General features: G+C 43.2%; 1 protein-coding gene across 1 annotated transcript; it reads right to left on the minus strand.

The window, feature by feature from the left end:
* Positions 1-7,199: 7,199 nt before the first annotated feature.
* Positions 7,200-22,008, minus strand: LOC138649524 (microtubule-associated serine/threonine-protein kinase 4-like). The gene is made up of 16 exons (XM_069739998.1): positions 21,784-22,008; positions 21,463-21,564; positions 18,030-18,132; positions 17,516-17,583; positions 15,507-15,592; positions 14,301-14,491; positions 11,408-11,546; positions 11,165-11,321; positions 10,836-11,001; positions 10,621-10,719; positions 10,280-10,402; positions 10,034-10,134; positions 9,850-9,938; positions 9,378-9,451; positions 8,364-8,432; positions 7,200-7,219 (listed from the first exon to the last, which is right to left on the minus strand). Exons 1-16 carry the CDS (start codon positions 22,006-22,008, stop codon positions 7,200-7,202), a joined length of 1,812 nt encoding a protein of 603 aa, XP_069596099.1.
* Positions 22,009-22,965: the final 957 nt, after the last annotated feature.

Consider the following 22,965-nt stretch of genomic DNA (forward strand, 5'->3'; position numbering starts at 1 on the left):
CTGTGAGCAGAGAGGAATAGATATAAAGAACCCGGCACTCAACTTGAATTAAACTTGAGGTTTTTTATTTCGTAGTACGAAAAAACGTTTCGGCCTAGTGTGGCCTTCGTCAGTTACGTACTGAAGGATGACTGAGAATAACCTCAGTATGTGTGATAGATCCGTGGGTTATCACTTAATGGTGGTCCGCTTAAATAGATATAGCGCAGCTGTGAGCTGAGAGTGGCCGGGTCCTGACGCTGTGTCCACCGCTGTCGGCGTGAAAGCCCACTCTCAGCTCACAGCTGAGCTATATCTATTTAAGCGCCACACTGTGTGTGGGAAGTCCGCGAATATACAGAAACCTCCATTGATATCACTGCCTGTGATCGATGAACCTTTCCAGCGAGTGGCTGTGGATATCATAGGGCCACTTGCAATCCCTAGCAGCTCTGGCAAAAAGTACATCCTCACAGTGGTGGACTATGCTACACGATACCCGGAAACTGTGGCACTGTCCTCCATCTGAGCAGACAAAGTGGCGGATGGTTTACTGACTGTGTTCTCTCGTGTGGGTTTCCCCAGGGAAATGTTGACCGATCAGGGAACTCAGTTCATGTCCGATCTGATGGAAAACCTCTGCGAGAAAATACAGGTACAGCATTTTGTGGCCAGCGCCTATTATCCCCAAACCAACGGACTCTGCGAGCGTTTTAACGGAACATTAAAGCAAATGCTCAAAATGCTGGTGGAGACTGAAGGGAGAGACTGGGAGCGGTACCTCCCCCATCTGCTGTTTGCCTACAGAGAGGTACCCCAGGCGTCTACTGGATTCTCCTCCTTTGAACTGGTTTATGGGAGGAGGGTCAGGGGGCCACTTGATTTGATTAAGGACTGTTGGGAGGACGACCCCAGAACTACTGGAGTCTCCGTGGTTGAATATGTACTGCGGCTCAGAGAGAGAATGCAGAAACTGAGCAACCTGGCCCATGAGAACGTGGCCCAGGCCCAAACCAACCAGAAGGTCTGATATGACCGTAATGCCAGACTAAGGGCCTACGAGGAAGGGCAGAAGGTTTGGGTGTTGGTCTCTATGTTACAGAATAAATTGCAGGCCGCATGGGAGGGACCATATACTGTACATAAGGGGCTAAATGATGTTAATTATGTCATGACACTTTCTGACGCTTTGCATGCTCATCTAGTATTTCATGTGAATATGCTGAAGGCTCATCATGACAGGGAGGCCTGTGTCTTACCTGTCTGTAGCCGGCCTGAAGAGGGGGAGGCTGATCTGTTACTAGATGTGGAGGCTGGGACTCAGTACATGGAGTCCCTGGAGTCAGCAGAGTTTAACCCTGAGCTATCCCACAGTCAGAGGTCTGAGCTGATGGGGGTGCTCAGCGAGTTCACCGAAGTCTTCACAGGGGAGCCTGAGTGGACGCACTTAGCAGTTCCCCATGTGGACACAGGTACTAATCCCCCAGTACGGCAGTCTGTACACCGTGTGTCAGCAGAGGTGAAGGCACACATGAGGGAACAGGTGAAGGAGATGCTGAAACTCAAGGTGATACAAACATTTCAGAGTGCCTGGGCCTCGCCTGTGGTTCTTGTCCCGAAAAAGGACCGTACTACCCGGTTCTGTGTAGACTACAGGAAATTAAATGTACTGACTACATGTGAGGTCTACCCCATGCCGAGGATAGATGAGCTGTTAGAGCAGCTAGCTAAAGCATCGTACCTCACCATCATGGACCTGAGTAGGGGATACTGGCAGATACCCCTGACCAGAGAAGTGGCTTATGCCACCACTGAGAAGGAATGTTTGGCAATTGTGTGGGCTCTGCAGAAGCTGCCACCATACCTCTATGGGCGCAACTTCACCGTGATCACAGATCATAACCCACTGAGTTTGTTCAACAGAGTAGTTGGGGACAACTAATTTTCAAAGGACACCGGTGCGTAAAAATCGGACAGCACTAGCATGGTGTGAGTGCTGTGCGATTTATATTTTTTTTTTAATTAACCCATTAACATCTATTGCGGGATGCGATCCATTTTCTGATTACAATCACAGCATGCTATGATTTTTTTTATCGAGTCCAATCATGATCTGATCCGAGCCGGAAAAAAACCGCTGATGAACACTCCATCTTAGATTAACATTGGTCCGAATTCAATCCAATTTTTTTTTTTTAATCTGATTGAATTCATCCGATTTCTTCCCAAGTGGGAATGAGCCCTTTCTTGCTTACATGATTTACTTCACATGGATAAACAGATATTAAGACTGTGATCCGCACCAAATCACCAGACAGGTTGATATGCTAGGTGGATGACGTGTGGATAACGCGTCCCTACATCATTCACACGGTCTCTCTGACATAACGCTCCTGCGCAGGTACGTCTGTGCAGCGCAAAGTACTGCAGTACGCAGGCATCGGGAAAGGTCGGGGAGCCTCGGCGCAGGCGCACTGCAGAACTTTACTCTGCGCTAGTCAGAGCAGAGATGTACGCCTGTGCATTTATGTGCTTAATCATCATTACTTAATATCACTTGTTGTCAACTGTCTCAAGAGAATTTCCCAAGAAAAACAATGGTGTACTTTGTTTTAACATACCTTTGTTCTTTCATTAGTTATCTACAAGTTTATGACGACTTATAAAATGTGTTCAAAGTGCTGCCCATTGTGTTGGATTGTCAATGCAGCCCTCTTCTCGTACTCTTGACACACTGATAGCAACACTGCAGAAGAAATGCTAGTCTAAGGGGGTCAGATTCTTTGTAGGAATGCTCGGACCTGACACCCATAATGTGGTGGTGCACCATCTTGCTGGAAAAACTCAGGGAACGTGCCATCTTCAGTGCATAAAAAGGGCAACACATCATGTATTTCAGATATCCAGTGGCATAGAGGTCTCCATTGATGAAGAATGGCCCCACTATCTTTGTACCCCATATACCACACCATACCATCAATTATGGGTGCCTGGTCCAAGCATTCCTACATGAACAGTTTCCTGGAACGTGGATTGGTCGTCATGGGCCAGTTGAATGGCCACCAAAGTCTCCCGATCCGACCCTCTTAGACTTTTATCTTTGGGGTCATCTGAAGGCAATTGTCTATGCTGGGAAGATACGAGATGTGCAGCATCTGAAACAACGAATACTGGAAGCCTGTGCTAGCATTTCTTCTGCGGTGTTGCTATCAGTGTGATAAGAGTTGGAGAAGATGGTTGCATTGACAATCCAACACAATGGGCAGCACTTTGAACACATTCTATAAGTGGTCATAAACTTGTAAATAACTCATGAAAGAATAAAGTTATGTTATAACCAAGCACCCCATTGTTTTTGTTGTGAAATTCACATGACCCTCTTACCATAGGAAAAAATAAAGTTGGATCCAAAATGGCTGACTTTGAAATGGCCGACATGATCACCACCCATCTTGAAAAGTTTCCCCCCCCATATACTAAAGTGCCACAAACAGGAAGTTATCACCAACTATTCCCATTATATTTAGGTGTATCCATATAAATGGCCCACTCTGTATATGTGCGGATATTGAGTGCTACTGAGTGCAGTGGGCAAAACTTAGATTACTGAGAAGACTTAATAGTCCTGCCAAAAATTATCTGTATTTAGTGCACACTTACATCCATAGACCGTGGAAATGTACCTGATTGTCTGATGTAGAGCCTTCCTGAGAGCTGATACAGCACAGAAAAAGTCTTGGACGTGGGACTGGGAGAACCTGATTATTGAGTATGCTAGTCTTAGCTCATTGGAGTGTAGATATGGTAGTAGAGTGACAAATGGGAGGAGTTGTAGGGCAGTGCAGCACTGTGGAGAGCTTTGTGGGAGAGTGCAATGACTGGTACTGGGTGGCGGCATCGGTGTAACTGCTGGACAGAAATATGAGCCTGACTGCTGCATTCAGGATAATGACAAATGCATTTAGTGACAAGAGGAGCAATTAGTGACTTACAATTAGTTGTGAATTCAAGATGAAAAGGAATCAGAACAACAGTAACGGCTTTTAGTTATTTTTTTTATTAATAATAAGATACAAGGGTAAGGGATTAATAAATCCAGGAACATTATCAATAGACGAAATCACAGAAACATTATTAATAATAAGATACAAGGTTAAGGGATTAATAAATCCAGGAACATTATCAATAGACGAAATCATAGGAACATTATTAACCCCTTTCTGACCTCGGACGGTATAGTACATCCGAGGTCAGATCCCCTGCTTTGATGCAGGGCTCCGCGGTGAGCCCGCACCAAAGCCGGGACATGTCAGCAGATCGCTGCTATGTAGCAGAGGCGATCGTGCTGTGCCTGCTTCTAGCCTCCCATGGAGGCTATTGAAGCATGGCAAAAGTTAAAAAAAAAAAGTTTAAAAAAATGTCAAAAAAATAAAAAAAAATATAAAAGTTTAAATCACCCCCCTTTCGCCCCAATCAAAATAAATCAATAAAACAAATATCAAATCTACACATATTTGGTATCGCCGCGCTCAGAATCGCCCGATGTATCAATTAAAAAAAAAAAGCATTAACCTGATTGCTAAACAGCGTAGCGGGAAAAAAATTAGAAACGCCAGAATTACGTTTTTTTTCGTCGCCGTGACATTGCATTAAAATGCAATAACGGGCGATCAAAAGAACGTATCTGCACCGAAATGCTATCATTAAAAATGTCATCTTGGCACGCAAAAAATAAGCCCTCAACCGACCCCAGATCATGAAAAATGGAGACGCTACAAGTATCGGAAAATGGCGCAATTTTTTTTTTTTTTTTTTTTTTTTTAGCAAAGTTTGGATTTTTTTTTCACCACTTAGATAAAAAATAACCTAGTCATGTTAGGTGTCTACGAACTCGTAATAACCTGGAGAATCATAATGGCAGGTCAGTTTTAGCATTTAGTGAACCTAGCAAAAAAGCCAAACAAAAAACAAGTGTGGGACTGCACTTTTTTTGCAATTTCACCGCACTTGGAATTTTTTTCCCGTTTTCTAGTACACGACATGCTAAAACCAATGATGTCGTTCAAAAGTACAACTCGTCCCGCAAAAAAAATAAGCCCTCACATGGCCAAATTGACGGAAAAATAAAAAAGTTATGGCTCTGGGAAGGAGTGGAGCGAAAAACGAACACGGAAAAACAAAAAATCCCAAGGTCATGAAGGGGTTAATAATAAGATACAAGGGTAAGGGATTAATAAATCCAGGAACATTATCAATAGACGAAATCACAGAAACATTATTAATAATAAGATACAAGGTTAAGGGATTAATAAATCCAGGAACATTATCAATAGACGAAATCATAGGAACATTATTAACCCCTTTCTGACCTCGGACGGTATAGTACATCCGAGGTCAGATCCCCTGCTTTGATGCAGGGCTCCGCGGTGAGCCCGCACCAAAGCCGGGACATGTCAGCAGATCGCTGCTATGTAGCAGAGGCGATCGTGCTGTGCCTGCTTCTAGCCTCCCATGGAGGCTATTGAAGCATGGCAAAAGTAAAAAAAAAAAAAGTTTAAAAAAAATGTGAAAAAAATAAAAAAAAAATAAAAGTTTAAATCACCCCCCTTTCGCCCCAATCAAAATAAATCAATAAAAAAAATATCAAATCTACACATATTTGGTATCGCCGCGCTCAGAATCGCCCGATGTATCAATTAAAAAAAAAAGCATTAACCTGATTGCTAAACAGCGTAGCGGGAAAAAAATCAGAAACGCCAGAATTACGTTTTTTTTCGTCGCCGTGACATTGCATTAAAATGCAATAACGGGCGATCAAAAGAACGTATCTGCACCGAAATGCTATAATTAAAAATGTCATCTCGGCACACAAAAAATAAGCCCTCAACCGACCCCAGATCATGAAAAATGGAGACGCTACGAGTATCGGAAAATGGCGCAATTTTTTTTTAATTTTTTTTTAGCAAAGTTTGGAATTTTTTTTCACCACTTAGATAAAAAATAACCTAGTCATGTTAGGTGTCTGCGAACTCATAGTGACCTGGAGAATCATAATGGCAGGTCAGTTTTAGCATTTAGTGAACCTAGCAAAAAAGCCAAACAAAAAACAAGTGTGGAACTGCACTTTTTTTGCAATTTCACCGCACTTGGAATTTTTTTCCCGTTTTCTAGTACACGACATGCTAAAACCAATGATGTCGTTCAAAAGTACAACTCGTCCCGCAAAAAAATAAGCCCTCACATGGCCAAATTGACGGAAAAATAAAATAGTTATGGCTCTGGGAAGGAGTGGAGCGAAAAACGAACACGGAAAAACAAAAAATCCCAAGGTCATGAAGGGGTTAATAATAAGATACAAGGGTAAGGGATTAATAAATCCAGGAACATTATCAATAGACGAAATCACAGAAACATTATTAATAATAAGATACAAGGTTAAGGGATTAATAAATCCAGGAACATTATCAATAGACGAAATCATAGGAACATTATTAATAATAAGATACAAAGTTAAGGGATTAATAAATCCAGGAACATTATCAATAGACGAAATCATAGTCAGGAACAAAGCCGGGGTCAGGTACCAGGTGATCAGTAAAAGCCAATTCTGGTGAGCAGTATGAATACCGCGGCGCCTGGTGACAGGTAAAGATGTAACCTCAGAAGGCCACAGGTAGATGGTGAAGATCCTTCTATACAGGTCCAGCAGTGATGGTGGATCTGCTGGACTTCAGGGCGCTAGATGTGGAGGTTTCCAGTCTTTTAGATGGTGCTGGGGCAACTGCAACAACATGTAAATGCGCGAGCAGCCCTGGATAATCTACGCCGGCAGGATGATAAGAACCGGCGGAGGCGGGAACCTGTGAGAAAAGAAGTAAATATAATGTTAGTGACGGGACTCCATATTACACGATACTACTGTGCGGTCACTGCGGCCGAACGGCAGCGGAATCTTACTATACAGAGGTCAGGGGTCACTGTCAGCCATCATACATATCCCATCACTGACAGATAATATCTTCTACACATGGGTTTTTCTCATTGATTGACATCACACCACATTGAGCCGATTCTCACACTTACGTTGTTTCTTTTCCTTCTTTCCTTCACCTTCTGAATTTTGTTGCGCTCTACTCAAAGGTATCGAAGGTATTCTGTCCTCGTGAACTGGAATATCTGATCAGAATGTAAAAAAACCAAACATCAGTAACAATGTATTCTTATAGTATCTGCTTTGTATCTATAACGTAAAGTAAAGGGACGACTTATTACATGTCACTATTATGCAGTCACTGTGGCCAAACGGCAGAGAAATCTTATTTATAAAGATTTTTTTTAAATAATTTTTTTTTTTTTTTTTTAAACAGCGAGGTGTCGCCCCTATTTTTGATAGCCAGCCAATGTAAAACAGACAGCGGAGGGCTAGTATTCTCAGGCTGGGGAAAGTCCATGGGTATTTGGTTCTCCCCAGCCTAAAAAAAAGCATCCCGCAGCTGCCCCAAAAAAGGTGCATCTATAAGATGAAAAGTCCCTTACTTGTAAAAAGCACTCGCCAACCCTCTTTTATTCATTTTTAACCTTAAAAAAAATCCAAAGGGATCCACCGTAAATCGTTCTCATGTACCACAATGATCCCGGATAAGGTTACTAATGTCAGCGCTCGTCTCAGCAGCTGGATTCACACACTACTGTCATTGTGTTCTGGCTGGTACAGGCACCGGCTGGTGAGTACTATCATCAGCAATGCCTGCTATTGCTGCTATCAGCGAGATCAGGCAACGCTGATGACAGTAGTAGTTATCAGCTGACACCTGACCGACTGTAATCTTCTCACCGCCAGTAACAGACGCACACTCGCATGTTGTCCAGTGTGACAGCGTGGGAACCCACAGCGGTCAGCAATGCCCTGGGCTCTGACTGGTGGTGACTTCAGTATGATTGCCGCCAGTCAGAGCCGCTGTTTCCCATACTGTCACACAGAGGATGGCATGGGAACCGCGGGATCTTTGGGCCTCCCATTCACGTAAATGGGTTTCGAACCATGCACGTTCAGAATCCCATTTGGGGTATTATTCTGGTACTAAACCAAACTATTTTTTATAAAGTTTGTCTGAATCCCAAGGACCCGAACATCCACGCGTCCGCCCATCTCTACTAACATCTGCTCTTATAGAATCTGCTTTGTATCAATAATGTCAGTAAAGTGACGACTTATTACATGATTCTACTGTGCGGTCACTGCGGCCAACGGCAGAGAAATCTTTTACAGAGGTCAGGGGTCATTTTCCGCCATCATACATATCCCACCACTGACCGATGTCATCTGCTCCACATGAGTTATTCTCACTGACATCACACAACATACAGCTGATTCTCGCACTTACCTTCTCTCCTTTCCCCCATTTCTTCATTGTCAGAGTTTTGTTGCTCTATTTCCTCGTGAGCTTCATTTTCTGATCAGAAAGTAAAAACAAACTCTTAGTAACAGAATACTCTTTTAGGATCTGCTACATAAATACAATTTCAGGTGTCAAGGTTTTTCTTATGGATTTCGGGTTTTAGCTTGGCCAATAGGCTCAATCCCATTAATCCCAACTTTCTGTTCATTCAGATCCCTGAATGACTAACCTAAGGCCGTGACAAAATGAAGGGTGGGGCAGCACTTCTGCTAGGAAAATGCTGAAGGTCGGGCACGGATCTCCGGCGCTCCCCTCTTTTATCCCCCTCTCCCTCTTTATTTACGAATACATACACCGATCACAGACTGTTCACAGGGAAGGAAACCTGTCCGTCCCCTGCTACGGTCCCCTGACTGGCCAGGTTTGCTAGCCAACTACCTGCAGAGCACTTGTGAGTACGTACAATGGCAAAAACAGAGAAAAAGATATTTTCCCACCATTTAACCCCTTCAGGAGGGGAAAAATAACAAATAGGGTAATGCCATGTGTTTCTTTCTTGAAGGTCCAGGGATCACCATTACTTTTGCTGAATTGGTTCTAGTTTTTGAGATAATTGTTAAGAGTGCTTCTCGTCCTCCTGGGAGATCTGGGGTTAGAAGATCACTACTTATTGTGAATTGCGTAAGTAAAGGGACGCCTTATTACACGATACTATTGTGCACGGACAGCAGAGGAATGTTATCATACAGAAGTCAGCGATCATTGTCAGCCATCATACATGCGACAATCCCATCACTGACAGATAACATCTGCTCCAGATGAATGATCTGGTATTCTGGGAAAACTGTACAAAATTAGCGAAATGTATAGTCGTATGGGCAACATAATTGGGATCCATGAAACATGGACAGCATAGGAGACCAATGACAGAAAAATCATGTGGAAATATTTGAGATGAAGTCAACATTCTCCTTTGTAGTGCTATAGACATGTACATACCTGACAATGGGGGCGAGCATGGCAAACTGGTAATATCATCATCTCTAATAGATGCAGGAACAGATTCTTTCTGCCTGTTTGGAAGAAGAAAAACATGTAAATCACAAGTAAATGCAGTATAAAAGGGGTTACCTCAGTAGTTTAACACCAACTATAAGGCCTATTAGGACATATGAGAGTTATAGTGGCGAAGGTTTCCTGCTTAAATCTACCTTTTATAGAGCTGTACAAAAAACTACTACAAAGAATGGCTGGCATGTATTACTACATCTCCTACAGTGTGGGCAGCACTAAACGTGCATGACTGGCTGCAGTTATAGGATGTTACCTTCAGCAGTTTCTGAAGCCTAGTGACTGCTAATCATGGGGCGATGGATGCTGTAATTGATATTATGCTATTTATGTCCTATATTTGGAGTTGTACACATATATCAGCCTGGAGCTGCAAATAATGACCGTGTAGTCTACTCACATTTCTAAGATGTTTGTGCAGGATGTTTGTGTAAATTCTGCAGGTGACTTGGGATCCTCATTATTGATCCTGGTAGCGGTGGTACAAAGCTAAATGTGGACAACAAGAAGATATGAAATACTATTTTTCTTACTTTTAGATGTATTTTTTTTACTATTGTTGTATTTGTTGTTCTCATACTTACTTTAGAAAGCCATTCAGAAGAAGACGTAAAATTTTTGTACTTAAAGCTCTCATTGTCCTCCTCATCCTCTGATTCCAGATGTTTGTTTATATTATAGTGATCTACAAGACATAGGTAATGACGTATTATTAGAGGTTGTCAATATAACAGCCACCATTTATCCGTAATATTAATGGGAACCGATTGTCTCAAACTATGGTAGACGAGACAAGCAGCTGCTTAATCTAGATGACGTCTTCTGCTTACTGATAGAGAAGCTTGTGTCCACGTTTGATGCAACCTGAGGAACATAATCCGGCTTCTGACTTACAAGGTTGTCAAAGTCTAAGCCAGTCAGGAATGGATGACTCTTGATCTCAAATGTTCCTGCTGGAAAATACAAAACAAAAGTGTTGCGGATATTGTCAGAGACTCTTCCATATCTGAACTGTTTAACTTAATCTGAACTTATGACATTTCTGAGCAAACATGAAAGAAATGTACTAAAAGTCATATTATGAAGAATTAGAAATGGATGAGCTGATAGAGAAGTGCTGATTCTCATAGACATGAGCGATATGTCCTATGTGTAATAAGCAGATTGTTACCTGTCCCAAGTCTTTGTTCAGGATTTTTTATCAGCAGGTCAGTGATGAGGCACTGAGCATCAAAGGGAGGAATGGGTTCACAATCCCAACGTAGGTGTCCTGTTATATAGAAAATTACAGAAAATGAAACATCTTTATTGGACTGTAATATAAAGCTAAAGAAATAGGTGAACAAATGTAACCACCCAAAGCAATGATTGGATTATTCCACTTACCACCGACAATATTTTCTTTAATCTCGGTCCGGGTTTTCCCATCAAATGGTACAGATCCCACAAGGAATTGATGTAGTATGATCCCCATTGACCACCAGTCAACAGGTCTTCCATAGCCTTTCCGCAGGATGACCTCTGGGGCTACATAACGTAGGGTACCGCAGACCTGGAAACCAACAGAAGAAAGAGATGAGATTTATCATTCCATTATAATGACAAGTTCTCACCATAAAAACACAATGACAGAAGATAAAATATCAGCGGAAAAGATCTCTAGAAAAGAAGAATGCAGAGAAGAAAGAGTGTGATGAGATTAGTAAAGAACAAGCTGCGTTTCTGTAAGTGATGCCGACCTCATGGTCCCGGAACTCTCTGCTGATCTCCTCTGCTGATTGATTGTAGATGTTGTTTTTTGGTATCATGACACCAAGTTTTGAAAGACCAAAATCAGTAACTTTAATGTGTCCAGTAGATGTTATCAGGAGGCTGTGGAAGAAAAGATGGTTTTAGCCTTGCAGACTATATGGAAATAAATGATAACTTCAATATATCAAACTAGAGGGGGCACTTACTTCCTTGGCTTCAGGTCTCTGTGGACCACACCATAGCTGTGCAAGTATTCTACAGCAACAACCGCTTCTGCAAAGTACAAGCGGGCCAAGGGGACAGATAAAGGACCCCGGGTGTTTAATAGGGTCTGACAGTCTCCACCTGTAGAAAAAAAGAAATATGACGGGTGAGGGGTTAATAAAGCAGATCACCATGATGTACAATGGGAAGTGAGACGAGATATTTGGCAGGAGAGAATATATACAGATATAATTAATAGTGCACATAATATTAGACTAAAGCAGTGGTGAAATGTGGTCCATGTAACTAAGAACAAAGTGATATCACATCTTGTCCACAGCTGAAGATACTAACTATCTATCCATCCATGCATCTATTTATCCATCTATCCATCCATCCATGCATCTATTCATCCATCCATCTATGCATCTATCCATCCATGCATCTATTCATCCATCCATCCATGCATCTATCTATCTATCTATCTATCCATCCATCCATGCATCTATTTATCCATCCATCCATCGATGCATCTATCTATCTATCTATCTATCGTCTATCTATCTACCTATCTATTTATCTATCTATCCATCAATTTATCCATCCATCCATGCATCTATCTATCTATCTATCTATCCATCCATCTATCCATTTATCTATCCATCTATGCATCTATCTATCTATCCATCCATCCATCGAAGCCCTTTAGTGTTCTCACCAGCAATATACATTTTTGGCCATTTCATAGTATTATGGCCCCTACAGATGCTGACAATAGATAAAGCACTATTCCCCGGCCCCATGGCCAAGGCGTGCTGCTCTGGTCAGTCCGGTGTGAGTGCTGTGACTACTTGGCCCCTGCGGTGTACGGAGTCTCAGACCACAGTCTCACGACCACGGGCTGAATGCTGGACCGGGGGCTTTCAGCCTCCTGATGCCCCATTCTGTTCAGCTGTGTTCACATTCTGAGGATGCGGCCATGCTGAAATTGTGATGACAGGAGGAGTGATGTGGCCCAATGCCAAGTGATGCTGGGCCCCTAGAACTCATGGGCCCCATAGTACCCCTGCTCACAGAACAATTAATTTCCGGGCATGGAGGTCATATACAGTTAGGTCCATATATTTTTGGACAGAGACAACATTTTTCTAATTTTGGTTACAGACATTACCACAATGAATTTTAAACAAAACACTTCAGATGCAGTTGAAGTTCAGACTTTCGGCTTTCATTTGAGGGTATCCACATTAAATTTGGATGAAGGGTTTAGGAGTTTCAGCTCCTTAACATGTGCCACCCTGTTTTTAAAGAGACCAAAAGTAATTGGACAGATTCAATAATTTTAAATAAAATGTTCATTTTTAGTACTTGGTTGAAAACCCTTTGTTGGCAATGACTGCCTGAAGTGTTGAACTCATGGACATCACCAGACGCTGTGTTTCCTCCTTTTTGATGCTCTGCCAGGCCTTCACTGCAGTGGTTTTCAGTTGCTGGTTGTTTGTGGCCTTTCTGTCTGAAGTTTATTCTTTAACAAGTGAAATGCTGCTCAATTGGGTTGAGATCAGGTGACTGACTTGGCCATTTAAGGATATTCCACTTCTTTGCTTTAATAAACTCCTGGGTTGCTTTGGCTTTATGTTTTGGGTCATTGTCCATCTGTTGTATGAAACGACGACCGATCAGTTTGGCTGCATTTGGCTGGATCTGAGCACACAGTATGGCGGCTCTGAAGACCTCAGAATTCATTCGGCTGCTTTTGTCCTGTGTCACATCATCAATAAACACTAGTGACTCAGTGCCACTGGCAGCCATGCATGCCCGCGCCATCACACTGCCTCCGCCGGGTTTATGCATGCCCGCGCCATCACACTGCCTCCGCCGTGTTTTACAGATGATGTGGTATGCTTTGGATCATGACCTGGACCTCGCCTTTACCATACTTTAGTCTTTCCATCATTCTGGTAGAGGTTGATCTTGGTTTCTTCTGTCCAACGAATGTTCATCCAGAACTGTGCTGGTTTTTTTAGATGTTTTTTAGTAAAGTCCAGTCTAGCCTTCTTATTCTTGATGCTTATGAGTGGCTGCACCGTGCAGTGAACCCTCTGTAGTTACTTTCATGCAGTCTTCTCTTTATGGTAGATTTGGATATTGATACGCCGACCTCCTGGAGAGTGTTGGTCACTTGGTTGGCTGTTGTGAAGGGGTTTCTCTTCACCATGGAGATCATTCTGCGATCATCCACCACTGTTGTCTTCTGTGGGCGCCCAGGTCTTTTTGCATTGATGAGTTCACCAGTGCTTTCTTTCTTTCTCAGGATGGACCAAACTGTAGATTTTGCCACTCCTAATATTGTAGCAATTTCTCGGATGAGTTTTTTGTGTTTTCCCAGCTTAAGGATGGCTTGTTTCACCTGCATAGAGAGCTCCTTTACCGCATGTTTACTTCACAGCAAAACCTTCCAAATGCAGCACCGCACCTCAAATCAACTCCAGGCCTTTTATCTGCTTAATTGAGAATGACATAGCGAAGGGATTGCCTACACCTGTCCATGAAATAGCCTTGGAGTCAATTGTCCAATTACTTTTGGTCCCTTTAAAAACAGGGTGGCACATGTTAAGGAGCTGAAACTCCTAAACCCTTCATCCAAATTTAATGTGGATACCCTCAAATGAAAGCTGAAAGTCTGAACTTCAACTGCATCTGAATTGTTTTGATTAAATTTCATTGTGGTAATGTCTATAACCAAAATTAGAAAAATGTTGTCTCTGTCCAAATATATATGGACCTAACTGTATAACCTATAGTAAATGCTCTGTGGTGATGGAACCAAGTCCTAATGATATGATAAGATGTCAGCAGACGTGGACGGACTATAATAGAATACACGTGTCCTACCTTCCGCATACTCCATGACCATACAGAGGTGAGATGTAGATGGAAAGGAGCAGAGCATGGAGGCCACAAAGGAACAATCAGAGAATGTTAAGATGTCCCTTTCCAGATAAGCGCCATCACCCGCTCCCTTGGTCAATTTCTTCATTGCAAAGGTCTGATGTAAGTCTTTATGGCGCGCTAGGTAGACGGAGCTGGAGAAAAGCACAATCCATGGTAAATAATCAATCCTTATTAACAGCCCATCTAGAGAAGTCATTATATGATCTTCTGTACTAATTTCTTGGAGTCCGTCAGTCACTGGAGATACAATTCTAGAAATTAATAATATAGCACTGCACTCGCAAGTATGACCCCGGCCTAAGGCATAATAAATGGAGGGGATGGAAGTAGTTAAATAATAATGGAGCCCATTCTACCCACCTGTCCGAGGCTCCCACCTGTCCATCCCTGCAGGCCTCCATCCTCCGGGCCAGGCTTTGGTTGCTCTAGCGCCCCCTTCTGGTGCTGAGGCAGTGATTGGACTCACGGGGTCATGGTGGAGGGTGCAGATGTCATTGACGTCAATATCGTGTCAATCCTCCCGTGACCGTGTGCAGCCGATTACTCTTATCAGCTCCATAATGGACCCAAGAACCAAAGTCTGCTGAGGAGGAAGCTCTGGTGGAGGCGGCAGCATAAGAACCGATGGGGTCTAGGACAAGTGACTGTAATATGTTATATCAATCTCGTTCCTTAAGGGTTTGTGCCCACATTAAGTATTTGCAGCAGAAATGTTTCCACCACATCTGCATTTCTAAGCAGGAAAAACGATGCGTCAAATATTACTGTATGTGTGGAATCTGCAGAAAAAACGCTGAAAGAATTGACCTGCTGCAGAGTTAAATGGAAAGATAATCACCGTGTGCACGAGACTTCAGGGATCTCAGTCACTTTTCTGCATCATGAGATCCCTCAGGTTTTGTAACAAATCTGAGCAGAAAAAAACACAAAAACTGTGAGAAGTCTGCGATGTGTGCACAGGTCCTTACAGTGCGACCTGTTCTAGGTCCGTACGCTGCACTGTATAGAAATAGTGAGAATTGGATGTGGACGGTGATGTGGACTCCGATCATTTCCCTATGATAACGCTGAGCGGCAGAGCACAGAGCCAGAAGTGTTGTCATAGGGAACCCTGAGCAATGTGGATTATACCAACAGAAATCTCACCCAAAACCTCCAGCGCCGATCAGTTTCGATGTTTTAAAGTCGCTTATATGCGGCATTCTCGCTGGGATCAACGATTCAATCGCTCCCTATAAAAAATAAGAAATGATATTCAGATAAGAAAACTGCAAGAAAAAAGCTCCAGATACAAAACGTCTTCCTCCAATATTATGTCCCAGCGGATTCACAGTGATTGACTGCACAAGCAGAGCGCTCCGCAGACACCGAGGTCATTTAACCCCTGAAGGAACAGGGGCGATTTCCGTTTTTTCCTCCCCTTCTTCCCAGAGCCATAACTTTAGTTTTCGGTCATTATGGCCTAGTGAGGGCTTGTTTATTTGTGGGACGAGTTTTATGTTGGAATTACACCATTGCTTTTACTATATCCTTCACTGAAAAGCCAGATAAACATTCTAAGTGTGGCGAAATTGCAACAAAGTGGAATTCCTCAATTGTTTTTCTTTTTTTTTTTTTACCACGTTCGCTAAATGCTAAAACTGACCGGCGATGATGATTCTCCAAGTCATTACAAGTTCACAGACACCAAACATGTCTCGGTTCTTTTTTATTTAAGTGGTGAAAAAAATCCAAAGCTTTTCAAAATAAAAGAAAAAAATGGCGCCATTTTCTGAGACTCGTAGCGTCTCCATTTGTCCTTATCTGGGTGAGGGATTATTTTTTTGCGTGCTGATCTGACGTTTGATACCATTTTGGGGTAGATACGATGTTTTGATCGCCCGTTATTGCATTTTATTGCAGTGTTGCAGCAACCAAAAGTGTAATTCTGGCGTTATGATTTTGTGCTTGTTACGCCATTTACTGATCATATTAATTCTTCTTACATTTAGATATATCAGGCGTTTCCGAAAGCGGCAATATCAAATATGTCTATTTTTTTTGTTTGTTTTATTTTGAATGGGGCAAAAGGGGGATAATTTGGACTTATATTTTTATTATATATATATATACTAAAAATATATTTGATACTTTTTACTTGCTTCAATAGTTTCCATGGGAGACTAGAAGCTGCGATCCTCCGATCACTGGTGTTACACATAGCGGGGGTTCAGCTCTGCTATGTGCAGCAAACATGCTCATCTGCTATGTGCACCGACCACCGGGGGGCGCTCACAGCAGTGTGACAATGACAACCCCAGGGGTCTCCTGCCAAGAGCTAAGACGCACTTCCTGCGCAGCCATGTTACATGCCACTTTCGGCGTTTGACAGCGGCATTTAACGTATTAAAAGCTGCCAGTGGATCGCGATTCCACTCGCGGCTGTTATAACTGGATCAGCTGTCATATGCCGGATAAGATGGGGGAGGTCATGGACATAGCACTTCATAGGTCATTAAGGGGAGAGTCCATACACCGGAATCATTGCACAGTGCTGAATAATATGGTAGATCACTTATGAAAACTTAAAGGGAATTCTGTCAGCAGGTTTTTTTTATATGTAATCTAAGAGCAGCATGATGTAAGGGCTGAAATCCTGATTCTAGCGATGTGTTACTTACCAGGATGTGTGTCGTTTTATTACAATTAGTGTTTAATCAGCAAGAGATTATCACTATAGGTCTATTCTTGTGCCGCGTCGTCCTATTGCTCTGTGTGACCCTGCCCCACCACAGATTAGCGGATTTCTGCTTATTCACAGTGTACTGTACACAGAAAGCTGCCAGTCAATGGTGTGGGCAGGCTTATACAGGGCTCAGCATTCAGAGCTCTGCTAGATCTTCTGCAGAAAAGTGTGATTTTATCACAACTATTCCACCCAGTAAAGTAGGTGACATCGCTGGAATCAGGGTCCCTGCCCCTACATCATGCTGCTGTCAGATGGGTTGCAGTAACCTGGTGCCAGATTCCGTGTAGTATAAGTGCTATTATCTAACACGCTGGGATCATCTACATTTAGAATAGAGATGTCCCCTGGTTATATGGGGCTAATACTGGGTGCGTCATTCACACCCCATGATCTGGTGATATACAGACATCCCCTCTAGGATACTCACAGCGGCAGGTTCTTGGATCTCCGGGATCTCATGGATTCCACTGTCAGGAATCGCCAGCACAGTTGGATCTAAAACAGTGATAAAACGATGAAGAAATAAAATGTATTAGATGACATCAATCCTACATACACAATAGAGCAATCTACAGGAGAAATAACGGCCGTCTGTAAATGGGGATATCACTAATTATATGGGGGGTGTAAATATGAGGAGCACATCGCCCTCACTGTACATGTGAGTGATGGGAAGAGAGACCTCAATATGCAGATTAGCCTGGAAGTGCAGGAGGGCGGGGTCACTGCACTACGACGGTTTCTGCCCCGCCCCCAGTGCACTTCCATCCAGGTTGGTGTTTGGCTTCTACGTTAGATTCTCCTGTCATTAGAGGGTAATGGGCCGTGCAGTCCGAGCAGCACTTCCCATGTACCATGTGCGGGCAGGTCCCTGTAAATCCGCCATTGTCCCCTGTAGAATATCTGGAGATCCCTTCTAGAAGGTCGGGTGATTGGCTTACCTGTGGTCAGATCGCTGCTCAGATCCCGCTGACTCGTATTCGGGTCAGGGATCATTTCCGGGTGTAGGTTTTGCCCATCTTCGGTGTCGCCTTCTGCTGTTTCCTAATAGTTAGAATATATAGATTTAATATGTGGAAGATTTCACTAAATCACCAAATCCATGAATCGGGGAGCACGAAACCTGCATTTACAACTATACAGATAATGCGCCATGTGTTCTCTCATTTAGGTGGATTAAGAGAAATTAAGATTGAAAAATCAAATGTTCAGTGTAAACTTCTCTGCACCGAGACCCCAGAGCCGTGTTACCTGCGCTCCTTATATCCTGCAGGGGCGTAACTACCACGGTCGCTGCTGCTACCGGGCCCGGCAGGTCAGGGGCCCGGCAGGTCAGGGGCACCCGACTCCCACCGCCGCATTCAACTATGCCGGCGTCTATGATGCAGATACAGTAGAAAGCAACAGGGCCGGTGTTAAGGTACTGTCACACTAGACGATATCGCTAGCGATCCGTGACGTTGCAGCGTCCTCGCTAGCGATATCGTCCAGTGTGACAGGCAGCAGCGATCAGGCCCCTGCTGGGAGATCGCTGGTCGGGGAAGAAAGTCCAGAACTTTATTTCGTCGCTGGACTCCCCGTAGACATCGCTGAATCGGCGTGTGTGACACCGATTCAGCGATGTCTTCGCTGGTAACCAGGGTAAACATCGGGTAACTAAGCGCAGGGCCGCGCTTAGTAACCCGATGTTTACCCTGGTTACCAGCGTAAAAAAACAAACAGTACATACTTACATTCAGCTGTCTGTCCCTTGCCGTCTGGTTCCTGCAATGACTGCTGGCCGTAAAGTGAAAGCAGAGCACAGCCACAGCGGTGAGTCACCGCTGTGTGACTCACCGCTGTGCTGTGCTTTCACTTTCACTTTACGGCCAGCAGTCAGTGCAGGAACCAGACGGCAAGGGACAGACAGCTGAATGTAAGTATGTACTGTTTGTTTTTTTACGCTGGTAACCAGGGTAAACATCGGGTTACTAAGCGCGGCCCTGCGCTTAGTTACCCGATGTTTACCCTGGTTACCGGGGACCTCGGGATCGTTGGTCGTTGGAGAGCTGTCTGTGTGACAGCTCTCCAGCGACCAAACAGCGACGCTGCAGCGATCCGGATCGTTGTCGGTATCGCTGCAGCGTCGCTTAGTGTGACGGTACCTTTAGGGACCATTCTGGGGGGGGATGGGGGACATGCGGGCTGTGCTATATACTATGCGAGCTGTGCTATATACTACGCGTGCTGCTCTATATACTACGCGGGCTGTGCTATATACTACGCAGGCTGTGCTATATACTACGCGGGCTGTGCTATATACTACACGGGCTGTGCTATATACTACGTGGGCTGTGCTTTATACTACGCGGGCTGTGCTTTATGCTGTGCGGGCTCTGCTATATACTACTCGGGCTGTGCTATATGCTACACGGGCTGTGCTATATACTGTGTGGGGTGGGCTATATACTACGCGGGCTGGGCTATATACTACGCGGGGTGGGCTATATACTACACGGGGTGAGCCATATACTACGCGGGGTGAGCCATATACTACGCGGGGTGGGATATATACTACACGGGGGGGCTATATACTACGCGGAGTGGGCTAAATACTATGCGAGGTGAGCTATATACTACGCCGCTGGCTGGGCTATATACTGTGTGGGCTGTGCTATATACTACGCGGGCTGTGCTATATACTATGTGGGGTGGGCTATATACTACGCGGGATGGGCTATATACTACCCAGGATGGGCTATATACTACGCGGGATGGGCTATATACTACGCGGGATGGGCTATATACTACGCGGGGTCGGCTATATACTACGTGGGGTCGGCTATATACTACGCGGGGTCGGCTATATACTACGCGGAGTCGGCTATATACTACGCGGGTTGTGCTATATACTGCGGGGGGGGGTGTTATACTGTATGGGAGAGGCTGTGTTATATACTATGGGGGGTTTATTATATTCTATGGGGGAGGCTGTTTTATATCCTCTGTGGCTGTGTTATATAATATGGGGGTACATTATGCATTAAATTCTATGGGGGAAGCTGTGTTATATACTATGGGGTGCATTATATTCTATGGGGGAGGCTGTTATATACTATGGGGGGCTATGTTATATACTATCGGGAGGTGGTCTGTATTATATTCTATGGGGGCTACATTAAATACTATGGGGACGTGGGCTCTATTATATTCTATAGGGGGCTACATTATATTTTATGGGGGGCTGTATTAGATTTTATGAGGGAGGATTGCATCATACTCTATGATGGGCTAAGGTATATTCTATGGGGAAGTAGGCTGTATTACATTCTATTCGGGGCTACATTATATTCTATGGGGGGGCTGTATTTTATTTATCTTCTATGCGGGGGGATTGCATCATAATCTGAGTGGGCTGCATTATACTATATGAGGGGGCTGCATTATATTCTATGGGGGTGTTACATTATACTCTGTGGGGTGGCTGCATTATACTGTATTGAGTACTATGAAGAATACATTATATTATAGAGAACTATGGGGTGCATTATACTATAGGAAGTGATTTGTATGACATGGATGATGATGGTGTGCATTATACTATATGGAGCACTATGAGGAGTATATTATACTATATGGAGGACTGAGGAGTGTATTATGCTATATGGAGCACTATGAGGAGTGTATTGTAATATATGGAGGACTATGAGGAGTGTATTTTAATATATGAAGGATTATGATGAGTGTATAATATTATATGAAGTGCTATGAGGAGTGTATAATACTATATGAAGGACTATGAGGAGTGTATTATACTATATGGAGGACTGAGCACTGTATTATACTATATGGAGCACTATGAGGAGTGTATTTTAATATATGAAGGATTATGAGGAGTGTATTTTAATATATGAAGGATTATGAGGAGTGTATAATACTATATGAAGTGCTATGAGGAGTGTATAATACTATATGAAGGACTATGAGGAGTGTACAATACTATATGAAGGGCAATGAGGAGTGTATTATACTATGGGGAGTGTATTATACTATATGAAGGACTATGGGGAGTGTATTATTTTAAATGGATGACTGTGAACTGTGCAGTATATTATATAGAGGGCTATGGGGGTGCATTATATTATAAGGAGGACTATGGGGGTGCATTATACTTCTTATATGCATCCCCATGATTTCTATCTAAGCCCCTAATGAGTATAATGGTTTATTTTCTTTTATACATTACAAAGCAGCAGCAGTACGGGGGCACATATATATCAGGATGGCCCCATTATGGTCTGGTATATATATTTGTCCCCTGTACTATATCTGACTGTTGATCTGGAGAAGATCAGAAAACAAGGACGTGTGACAGAGAAGAAGACGGCTCCTTACCAGGCGTTCCGATGAGCGGGCCGGACCTTCCAGTACAGACAGGACTTTTTGGACGATTTCCTTAATAGAAGAAAAATCGCCATTTTGAAATCTTGTTTCAGCCTATAAAAAAGAAAAGAAAGAAAAATGAAAATCCTGAGGTGAGGGAGGTCACAATAAAGGCGGCCATTTTATGTGACATTTGCTCCTCTGTCTGCAGATACAATGACGCCATATCTGGGGATTAGTGGTGTTTTATATTGGAGGAAAAGAAGAAACTTCTATCCCGCCATTATTATCTATTATTATGGAGAAGATTTGTGCGGAGCGTCCGCCACTTACCTGCTGTAGTAATGTCCTGATGTTCTGAATTAAATCGCTCAGATATTCTGAGGTGAGTTGACCTCGGTGGTATTTGTTCAGGCAGTCCCTTACTAGCCCCATCACCAGCCGGTGAGTGAAGCTGAGGACGCCATCGGGTGGTAGAAGCTCAAAGTCAGGGAAATTGTTGAGAACAATCCCCCATAGTGCGTCTACCTGGTGTTTATCTAGAAGATAGTCAGCCATAGCGAGTAAGTGCAAGTGCGCACAGTCCACCAGCTATAGAGTCAAACAATAGCAAGTAAATGCAAGTGCTCACAGTTCACCAGCTATAGAGTCAAACAATAGCAAGTAAATGCAAGTGCTCACAGTTCACCAGCTATAGAGTCAAACAATAGCAAGTAAGTGCAAGTGCTCACAGTTCACCAGCTATAGAGTCAAACAATAGCAAGTAAGTGCAAGTTCACACAGTTCACCAGCTATAGAGTCAAAAAATGACACCCGTGACACTGTGCGAGTTCTATAAATAGAGCCTGTGTTCCGTGATGTCATAATAGCTGACAATCAGTGATGTCATAATAGCTGACAATCAGTGATGTCATAATAGCTGACAATCAGTGATGTCATCATTGAATCTTGTGATATAATCTTCATGGACGGCTCTGTACAAATAGATGCTGCCTAGTAATTCTGAAAGTGGAAAACCATAGAATGAATTATGTCTCCCTGTTATTATGGACGTTCTACTTCATTTCCAGCTTGAACACAACCAGGATAAGGGGATGTTCACATGATGCATTTTTTCAGCATTTTATTCTACCCCTAAAACCAGAGTGGTAGAAGGAAAACCGCTACGTACAATACTCGCGTTTTTGCAGCATTTTGTTTTTTCTTTCATTCAGTTGAATGGGTGAAAAACGCTGCAAAACTGAAAGAATTGACAAACTTCAAATAAAAAACGGAAGAAAAAATGCAACGTGTGATTGAGAGTTTAGAAATCTCATTCTCTGCTACTGTAAAATGCAAGTTGTTTTTTTTCCACAGAAGGAAATAAGTCTGAAAACCCCCAGGGTTAGGCATATTCATGTTATAAGCTGGAACTCACAGGCTGTGTCAGTGCGACATTGACAGACTCAGGCACTGCAGGACACAAGTACTGCAATGTATGAGAGCAGCAATCAGAGTAACAATTATACATGTCCC

Source organism: Ranitomeya imitator, chromosome 9, assembly GCF_032444005.1.
Source record: "Ranitomeya imitator isolate aRanImi1 chromosome 9, aRanImi1.pri, whole genome shotgun sequence".
Classification (NCBI taxonomy): domain Eukaryota; kingdom Metazoa; phylum Chordata; class Amphibia; order Anura; family Dendrobatidae; genus Ranitomeya; species Ranitomeya imitator.